Below are 10,380 nucleotides of genomic sequence, written 5' to 3'. Positions count from 1 at the left end.
GCTCCAACCCACTACCCACATGGTAAAAGTAGCACCAACGTGCTAAAGGGAGATGGTGAAGGCAGCACCAACTCGCTAAAGGAAGATGGTGAGGGTGGCACCACTAAGTCCACTCATTGTTTGTCCCTTAACCCACTTCTCCTCTCTTGTGTATAAATTGAGATGAGTAAGGAGAGGTCGAACAAAGTGAGACAGAGAGGCAAGAAACATCAGCGTGTATGTAATCTGTGAGTGAGAGTGCTATAGAGAGAAAGTGAAGTGTGAGTGTTGTAAACTCCTTCCGAAAAATTCTATAGTAGATATCTCTCCCGTGGACGTAGGCTACTGTCGAATCACGTAAATCTCTTGTGTTATTGTGTGTGATTGATTTCTGGTGCCTCATTATCCTTAACAGTTAAGAGTGGAAACCTAGAATTATTTGGGACTAAATTAGCTAACAAAAAAATAAAATAGATTAATTTAGCTAATAAAACAAAATATCACATTCAAATTATAATTATTTCATTTTTTTCTCTCACAACCATCAAAATTAATTAAAACAAAGTCAAATTATTTCAAACAGAATTTTTTTAATCAAGCCAAAATAGCCGAAAGACAAGCTGAAAAAATTTATCCCAAATGGAGTCTATATGTTGTTTAGAATTGTTAACCAAATCAACCAAGGGCTTGTTTGGGGTTGGTTTCTAAATTTTCTCAATGACCTATTTTTTTTATTCGTATTTTTCAGTTAATTAATACAAAACTAAAGTGTAGCAAGATTAAACAATTTATAAAAAGTTGATTCCAAACGACAATTTCTATAATAGGTGAAACTTGAAAGAGGGCGTTACTCATTTTAATAGTTGAAAGAAGGTGGAATTATATTAACAATTCCAATAATTTAAAATTTGTGTTATTTTAGTTTTTAATTTTTTAATTGTGATATATTTGATTTTAAATTTTAAATCTTATTTCAAATAAGGATAATTAAATATGTTTTTTTTTTTTTTTTGTGAATGATCTATTTCAAGGACAAAGTTATCAAATAACTTATTTTGTATTGGTTAACTTGTATATTGTTTGAAATGTAATGATATTTTTTTAAATAAATAATGCTGAAATTTTTTTGGTTGTAAAGTTCTGTTTAATTTAATTTTTAGAATTTATTTTCAGAAAAAAATTTCTAAGAAATTTAAAATTAAATTGCTGAAAAAAAATTAAAAACACGTCATTTTTATATAATTTTATCTTTTTGAAGGGTAGAAATAATTTTTTAAAATAATTTTTTTTATATTTATTTTCATTAAATTAGTTTCAATTTTTTCAAAACTCAAATATGACGACAACTTTGACGTTATTATTAAACTAATCCATTAAATTAAAAAATCCAAAACTAAAAACATTAATATATTACATATATTGATTATATATTAAAAACATAATAAGCATCTATTACATGATAACAATAAAAAAATATATATATGTTAACAACAAATACAACCATCTATTACATTATAACCATTCAAAAATATCATAAAAAATAAACATCAATTATATGATCATCATTCAAATACATACTAAATATCTAATTTCTTTTATTATTTCTAATCGATTAGTCTTAAGTTTTTCATTAATTTCTTTTAATAACCTAATTACGATATTATTTTGTTATATTATTATTCGTAAAGAAGCATTATTATTTACATTATTAGGTTCAACTTCTTCACTATATTTAATACTCATGCAAAATGTTTTGGCAGGACTGAGAAACCTGACTCTGATACCAAATTCAATTGCAAATTTGCGATGAATCTAATTTAATATTAACTCTTATAAAAATTTTCGTTGATGACCTATATTTGCCTCATGCCTAGAGTCTAAGATCATTGTCAATTGTAAAAGGGAAAATGTTATAGATTTCAAATTTTTTACTAAATAAATGATCAAATATCTTACATGAGTGTGAACTCTATACTTTTATAAACCCCACATCTATGTAAGATATTTGGTCATTTATTTAATAAAAAATTAATATCTCTATCATTACTCTTGTCCAGCATAGAGTCAAAGATCACTGTCGATTAATTTCCCGCTGCGTAGAGATCATTGTCAATTGACTGGATGGTGATTAAGCGTGTTCTTGATTGGGTGTTGATTATTCAAAGCAAATAAAATTATGTTTTCATTTTGAATTTTTTTTATATTTAAAATTATGATTTCCCCATTAAAAATTTGTTCGTTTCGTGTAAAGGTGTAATTTTGGCCCGTGGCCCGCGGGCGGCCCGAGGTGGGCCCGGTCCGTTAAGACCCGAACCCAAGTCCAACCCGAGGCCTTGGGCCAGGGCCTAGGCCATCGTTTTGGCCCGATCGTGGCCCGGCCCATCGGTCCGCTCAAGGCCCGTCCAAAAGCCCGGCCCGAGGCCCAATGTTATTTTTAATGAAAAATAATAAAAATTTGGTGGAAAAAATAAAAAAAATTTAAAAATTGTTTAAGCCTGCCCAAAGCTCGAGCCCAGGGGCCCGGGCCACTGGTCCTTCCAAAGCCCAAATACCCATGGGCCTAGCTTTCTGGCCTAGCGCCAATTTTTTGCGGGAGCTCGCAAGGCCCGACATGGGCCCGGTCTGGCCCGAGCCCGAATTGGCTGAGTGGAAGGTACATGTAAGATCAGGGAAATTATTTAATGTTTTGAGAGTATCACGTGTTTGTATTTTTTAATCAATCGTCATTTAATTTGTCTTTTTATATTTTTTAATCACCTAACACAATATCTCATCTATTCATTTTTTTCACCGATTACAGTATTATGAAATACCACGTATCGATATTCTAAAATTACTGAATAATGTCATTGTCAATTAGCTAGTTTTGTGGGTAATAGTAATGTCATTGTCAATTGGCTTGTATGCAAAGGAGAATTTTAATAATGTCATTGTCAATTGGCTTGGATGCATAAGGACAATTTTAATAATGTCATTGTCAATTGGCTAGTTTTGTTTAATGTCATTGTCAATTGGCTTGGATGCAAGGGACAATTTTGTAGGAACAATTTTGCAGGCACTTTTTGGACAGTGGTTTTTTTGAATATATAGTTCTCTCTCTGGACCAACTGCTACTATCTCTTTCTACAGCTCAACTTTGCCGTTAAAACCGTTCTTTCTTTCGTACCTCTCCAAACGTTTCTAAGTCATGCCCAAATCGAGAAACATGTTTAAAAAACTATTCAATAGTAGAAAATCTAAGAAAGGTAAATGATTTTTTTTTATCCGATTTATATCTGACTCACCAAATATGTGTTTATATTTATTTTCATCTTCTTGCGCTCATGAACTGTTGTTTTTGGTGGCTGTGCTGTTATTGAAGATATAGAGGAGATCGTGGCACAACGAGGCCCGAAGCAATTCACTTTTGAAACCCTTTATTCTGCAACAGAAGGTTTCCATGAGAAAAACAGGCTTGGCAGAGGCGGTTTTGCTAATGTGTACAAGGTAAGGCAATCATATCATCATATTCATATGGGAGAGAAGCGTATTGTTGAGTCTATGTTTTGATAATTTAAACCGTTCAATATATAGAATTTGTCAAGTATTTTATACTTACAAAAAATTATATTGATCAAATATCAGTACACTTTCGTTGGAATACATTTTTTTTGTCAATGGTAACTTTGATTTTCAAAGGATAAAATGCTTTGGCAGCTTTTTCAAGCTGAGAAGATCGATGGGGCAGGTTTCCGACTCGACCAATTGAATTGGAAAATTAAAAAAGTCTTAAAAAGATAAAATTAAGCAAAAAAATATTAGATTTATTTTTTAATATTTATTTTGGTATTTAAATTTTTTTTTATAAAAATATTATTTTAAAAATTTATTTATACAAAACAGATTGAAAAAGTAAAAAAGTTGACATAATTTGTTTTTAAAAAATCACTAAAAATAAAATATTTATAAAAAAATGACTTATTATTCCAAGGAGCCACTGAAAATGTAGGAGCGTGTCATGATAGTTGTTATATATATAATTGTATAAAATATTATAAAATTTTAGGAGAGAGAGTCTCAAGCAAGGCGGTTGACAATTGTTATACATATAAACAACAATGATTCATCTACATAGATTTTTTTTTGGCAAATTCTTCCAAATGAGACATGTATATTTTTAGTAAGATTATTAATAAAAATTTAAATAGATAGTAGCATTCTGACACTTGCTCACCCGTCAAAATGGCCTTGTAAAGAAAAATGATCCGGATCCCCTCTCCCCCCACCCCCACCATCCCCCCACACACGTTAGGGTTAGTGAAAAAAAACAAAAATTTGACCAATGGGGAGCCAGTGGGGGTCGTGGGGGTGACCACCGTGGGGGTCTCAATCACTTCCGCCTTGTAAAAGTAGTATTGGATTGTCAAAAAAATTTCTACTAGGTGTCATTGACGAGTTTCATGTTGGACATTTTTATCATTGCCTTTGTCAAAGTAGTCCTCTGAAACTCGTTCACCTATGGAGTTGTACAGAATTTAACATCAAAATTATCATTAAATCAGATCTCTGAAATTGTACATAGAATTAATTCATTAAGTATGTGCATAAAGAGAGTAAATGGTGGGAAAAAATAGAATTAGCTGTTGTTATGACAGAAAATATTTTGTAGGGAGTGTTGAAGAATGGGAGAAAGATTGCGGTGAAGAAACCTTTGGTGATCTCAGAGAAGGGAAAGAAGGATTTCATGAACGAGGCGAAGCTGCTGCTGGAGTGTGCAAACCACCGAAATGTTGTGAAGTTTCTGGGTTTTTGTTCACACGGTGAAGAGATAATGCTCGTATTTGATTTTTCCATTAATGGCAACCTCGACAACCTTCTTTTCAGTAAGTCATCTTTCTTTAATAAAAATAAGTGTAGCAGTGATATTGAGAAATCTCTATTCGAATTCCTACATTACCTTTCATATAACTTTAACAAGTTTTTTTTTGTCTAAATTTTATTCAATCAACAATGCTAGGTATCATGAAAAATCTTTCATGAAAATAATCATGAAAGCTTTGTGATCCTTGGATTACACTTAGAATAAAGCACCACACACTAATTAAGGTAATCCAAGGATCATAATTTTTTCATGATCATTTTCATGAAATTTTTTTCATGATCCCTAACTTTTCCCTTATTCAATTAGTTAAGTTCGCAACTAATCCTGAGCTTTTTGTATTATTTTTGATGGGCCTAAATTCTGAAGAGACTGGTAGAGCAGATGAGCTTGATTGGAAGCGAACATATGACATAATCCTGGGCATTGCCCGGGGATTGCGTTACCTTCATGATGAGGCTCACAGTGTGATTATCCACTTTGACATCAAACCCGCCAATATCCTAATCGACGAGAATTGGGTCCCCAAAATTGCTGATTTTGGCACCGCCAGCCTCTTCCCTCAAGATCAAATGGATGTTAATATCAGCCAAGTTGCTGGTACCCCGTATGTGGTTTAAGCATATAATTTTTCTTATTTTTCCTAGCTGGTTATATATATATATTATTAGCAATTCTATTTAGGATATATATTCGCTATGTGTTGTCACTGAATCCAACTCTTTGATCAGAGAAAAAAAAAAAAAATCAAATCCATCTGACCAGTGTTCAGTTGAGTTTTACAAGAAATACAACTTTTTGAAACTTGATTTGTTTTTTACGCTTGTACATGGAATCAGTGGGTATTTGGCTCCCGAGTGCTATGTGTATGGGCCTCTCTCTGTGAAGGCGGACACATACAGCTTTGGGGTTGTGGTTTTGGAGCTGATAAGCAATCAGAAGAATTGGCTATCCCACGCTCGCTCTTCCAATGGTCAAGTTCTGCGAGATAAAGTAAGAATAAGCACCTGATCCACATTTTTAGTTTGAACTGAGTTGGATTTGCATTTAGCCATTATCATATAAGGGAGTTGTCTCTGAGCTCATTGTTGAATTAGTTTTGGGTACGTAGCTCATTGTTGGACCAGCGGGTTCTAGCATGTGTGACTAGCCCTTTGGCCACCAAGTCTCTTCTAAGAAGAGATTTTGGGTTCTATACTCTTAAAAGTAGAATAAGAGATAAGACTTAAGTGCTTGCAAGGAGAAGGTGAGAGTTCAATTCCCCTAAGGTGCTAATCAAACAACAAACTACTTACTTCTGCCGATAAAAAAGAAAAAGAAAAAAAGTAGCTCATTGTTGAGTTATAACATGATTCTTCACCTATTGACACAGGCAGATGCACTCTACAAGAAAGGTAATGTGTTGGAGTTTGTGGACCCGAAATTGGCATCATCAGCTGTCCCTGATCAAGTACGATTGTGTTTACAAATTGCGGTGATGTGCACCCAATATGATCCACAACTACGACCAACCATGGGTTGCGTGAGCCTAATGCTGTCAGAGAACCATAGCAGCAGCAGCACCCTATTAGAGCCAATGAGAGATGGATCATCATCGTCTACAGCTCAAAATTCAGGTGAGTTCAATTCTCGTTTATTCTGTTTGTTTTACCATAGCTGCTAAAACTCAGTGCCACTGCAACTTCCAAGGGCGTTTTAGGTTTGACAATTTTCCTCTAAGAATTTCTTTCAAGTTGTCAAAATCAAAAGAAATTACTAGTTTTTATCTCTTAGTTGAACTGGTTTTTTGCAAGAGTGTTTGTGGAACCCATGGCACCAGGGTGTGCATTTCTCTTCATTCATGCTCCATGAGCAATTTTCACCTTGAATCTTAAATCAAAATATTTCTAAATTGTGCTATACTAAATCAAAATATTCCTATATAATTTATTATTAATACCAAAACAATTAAAGTAAAAGGGATTGGCTTCTCTCCCGTGGGAGAGACGTTCACTCCAGTGTAGTCTGAGTCATTCATTTTATAGGCCCATGTGTGAAGATCATCTATTTAATAAAAATTCAAATTGATTTGCTAGTTGTAGTCACATAATTTCATTAGACTTGTCTTTTTTAAAAAAAAGGGGTACATTACACTTTACACCCCTGCACTTTACACAAAATCTCACTTTAGTTCCTACACATCAAATTGTGACACTTAACCCTCTGTACTTTTGGTCAAGTGTCACATTAGCCCTTCTGTTAATAGTGAGGCTAACAGAAGTTATCATTTAGGGAGCTAAATGTCACAATTTTGATGTGTAAAGACTAAAGTGAGATTTTGTATAAAGTGCAGGGGTGCAAAGTGTAATTTATCCTCACATTTTTTTCATGTGACTAACCTCTGATAACAATAGGCTAACAGAAGGGCCAAAGTGGCACTTGACCAAAAGTACAGGGAGTTAAGTGTCACAATTTGATGTGTAGGGGCCAAAGTGGCATTTGATGTAAAGTGCAGGGGTGCAAAGTGTAATTTACCCCAAAAAAAATTAATGAAAGACAAGTATAATTTGGTTAAACTATGTGCCTACGATTATCAAATCAAACTAATTATATATGTAGATGGTCTATACACACAAACTCACAAACTGAATGACTTAGATCATTGATGCGGAACCGTGATGGGTTTCACAGGCGCAACTAGATTGGAGAAGAGAAGCAAGTTCCAAAATAAAATTATATATAATTCCTAAAGTCCTGTTTGCATCATCGACTACAAACATGATTTGTATTCTTTTGCAGGCTCAATTGAACTCGCTAACAATGGATCATCTGGGCCAAACATTCACTTGGAGAATGAGGGCCTACCTGAATATAGACGAATAACTCGTTCTCCACTAATCCGGCCAGAGGTCGTGCCATTTTTCAGATCCTCATATCCAAGCTCCTCCTGTAGTAGTGGCAATGGCATTCAGATTGAGTTTGAACAAGGTCCTGTAGGGGCTGCCATGCAAGAACAAGAAGAAGGCATACCCATTCCAATTATTAGCAAGGAGGATTCAAGAGAGAAGACTCCTCTCCCACCTGCTTATATTACCAAAGAGCCAGCAAGTTTTCCTGAACCAATTAAAAAGAGGAAGAAGGTGGCCGAACAACTCAAGCCAACAAGTTCTCTTGAACCAACAAAGAAGCGAAAGAAAGTGGCTGAACAGCAGACAGTGGAGTCGGCTGCTAAAAAACACCCCTTCACCTTAACTGATATTGAAGAGTGGGCAGTAAAGTCGTCTCCCAAGGACAGGGTTGGGAATTGGCCTTTGCAGGTTCTCCTTCTCTACATCATACTAGTAATTGTGTTCCTTGTTTTTTTTCTCTATCAACAGATTATTGAAGAATTTAAGGTGGACATAGAAAGGCCGGAGAATTCAATGTTGGAAAAAACAAAACTGGCTATTGATGATGATGCTGAGGAGAACTTCCTGCAGGATAGTACTAAGCTGATATCTATTAGGAAGCAGAACACTCAATGCCTGGAAGCCAGTTTCAAGAGCTTGGATGATGAAGGAAACAAATCCTCCTGGTGTGAAGGCTTCATTGAGGAAGGTGGGGAGGGGAAAGCCAAGGCTCAACTGACCAGTTTACAAGATGTAAACTTCATGGCCCGTCGGGAAGTCATTTCGAGGAAGGTTGGGGTGGCAGAGGACTCTCCTCTCTTCCCCCAAGTCCCACTCTCTAGCCTTGTTGAGCAGCAGCAGCCCCCCACTGCCGAAGTAGCTGTTGACGACAGTGACCATGGTGGAGGAGGTGTTGCAGACTCCAATGGATAGCAAGAGGCTGTCAGATCCCACAATTACCAATAAGAAGGAGGCTCAACTAATAATGGTGCATGATCTGAGACCAAGTCACATTTTTCTTTTTGAATAATACTCTCACAATTTATCCACAATGATATGACGTATTACATGTCAACTTTTGATTTATCACAAACTCAAACCATTGCCATGTTGTGGATAAATTGCAGATTCTATATTCTCAGAGTGTAACATTCTTTGTGTATTGAATCTCATCTTCTTATTAATTTGGTGGTTTTAGAACTTCCTAGTTTAATACTTAAAAGAAAAGTTCCATGTAAGATCTAACTTTTGATTATTTATTTATTTATTTTAGCCTAAAAGCTAAGTTCCAAATGAGACCACAATGTCAAATATATACAATTCAAAAATTCACATCCATCCAAAGACAACCTAACCTACAAGCACCTAGATATAAAAGTTCATCGACCAATCTAGATTAGTTTGGATAGAAAACCCAGCATGCTAAGACTCTCCAAATGGAGATTTTAATTCAATATTAAGAAAAATCCTTACTTCAGATTTCAGAGCTGCTACGGCTCCGTAACAAACATTACATATTATAACGATTCTCACTAAAATTACTTTATAACATTTTAGTGAGCAAATTACTAATTAAGGCATGGTTTGGGAAGCAACCCGTTTAGTTAAAAAGTTAAAAAGTTATTATAAAAATCAAAAAATCACTAATCCATACTAAAAAGTCAAAAATTCTCTTTTCTCTCTACTTTTTGCACAACATTTTGTAAAAAGCTAAAAAGTCATCCAAACATACTAGTTTTTTTTTAGCTCATATTTTAGCCAAATAGCCAAAAAGTTACTAAATTAGCCTATTCCCAAACGAGGCTTAAATTTGTATAATCTGGATTATCTAACACATCATTAACATCACAAATTTATTCAATCTTTTTTATGCCATAGTTGCCTAAAAGTAAGATTTGATCATCTTCAACTTTGAAAATAAAATTTTTCAAAAAGCAAATATAATTGATATATCAACAATATTCCATAAACAATTCATACACTTGTAAAACAACAATTTATTACTTTCAAATATTTACAATTGGGTTTTTGGGCCATTTATTTCAAAGTTTAGACTTGGATAAGTTGGGTTGGACACTCATTTATTTATTAAGTCTTAATAATTTTTTATTTTATTTTATTTTTGAGCCTAGTATAAAGGTTGAACTTATCTAAAAGCCTTACGTTCTTTAAAATATCTAAGTCTGAATAAAATGTTCCTAGATATGGTGAATAAGCCAATCTACTACTATATTAAAAGTCTAGAGAACACATATATTTTCTACTTTTTCTGTATCTCAAAAATAACCTCCCAAACTAAAAGTCTGAAAAGCACATATGTTTTTTACTTTTTCCGTATCCTAAATATACACTCACAGACTTATTAAATATCACACAACAACCTACATCTACCAAACAACCAAACAACTTCCAGAACACATATGTTTTTTGCTTTGTTCATATCTCGAAAATATGGGTAAATTACACTTTGCACTCGTGCACTTTACACAAAATTCTACTTTAGTCCCTGCACATCAAATTGTGGCACTTAAACCCCTACACTTTTGGTCAAATGTCACATTAGCCCTTCTGTTAGTCCCACTGTTTAACTCTTTAATAAAAGTTAGTCACATGATAAGCATGTGACCACTAAATAAGGGAAGGGGGGAAATTGACCCTATTTCCTGCCAATATAGC

At 34.2% G+C, this 10,380-nt stretch overlaps 1 protein-coding gene across 1 annotated transcript; it reads left to right on the top strand.

Moving 5' to 3' along the window:
• Positions 1-3,166: 3,166 nt before the first annotated feature.
• LOC114259003 (cysteine-rich receptor-like protein kinase 43) lies at positions 3,167-6,688 on the top strand. The gene is made up of 7 exons (XM_082880687.1): positions 3,167-3,224; positions 3,341-3,465; positions 4,628-4,841; positions 5,147-5,444; positions 5,677-5,830; positions 6,210-6,453; positions 6,633-6,688. The coding sequence occupies exons 1-7, from the start codon at positions 3,167-3,169 to the stop codon at positions 6,686-6,688; spliced, it is 1,149 nt and encodes a 382-aa protein (XP_082736813.1).
• The last annotated feature ends 3,692 nt before the right edge of the window (positions 6,689-10,380 follow it).

This window comes from Camellia sinensis, chromosome 7 (genome assembly GCF_055761805.1).
Source record: "Camellia sinensis isolate YWXY chromosome 7, ASM5576180v1, whole genome shotgun sequence".
NCBI lineage: Eukaryota > Viridiplantae > Streptophyta > Magnoliopsida > Ericales > Theaceae > Camellia > Camellia sinensis.
The sequence above is the reverse complement of the archived record's forward strand: the minus strand, read 5'-3'. Positions and strand labels throughout refer to the sequence as shown.

Bases quoted from the DNA above. Each gene is read 5' to 3' on its own strand.
- LOC114259003 (XM_082880687.1), top strand. From the start codon at position 3,167: ATGCCCAAATCGAGAAACATGTTTAAAAAACTATTCAATAGTAGAAAA. The intron at 3,225-3,340 runs GTAAATGATTTT...CTGTTATTGAAG, and splicing joins TAGTAGAAAATCTAAGAAAG to ATATAGAGGAGATCGTGGCA. The intron at 5,445-5,676 runs GTATGTGGTTTA...ACATGGAATCAG, and splicing joins AGCCAAGTTGCTGGTACCCC to TGGGTATTTGGCTCCCGAGT.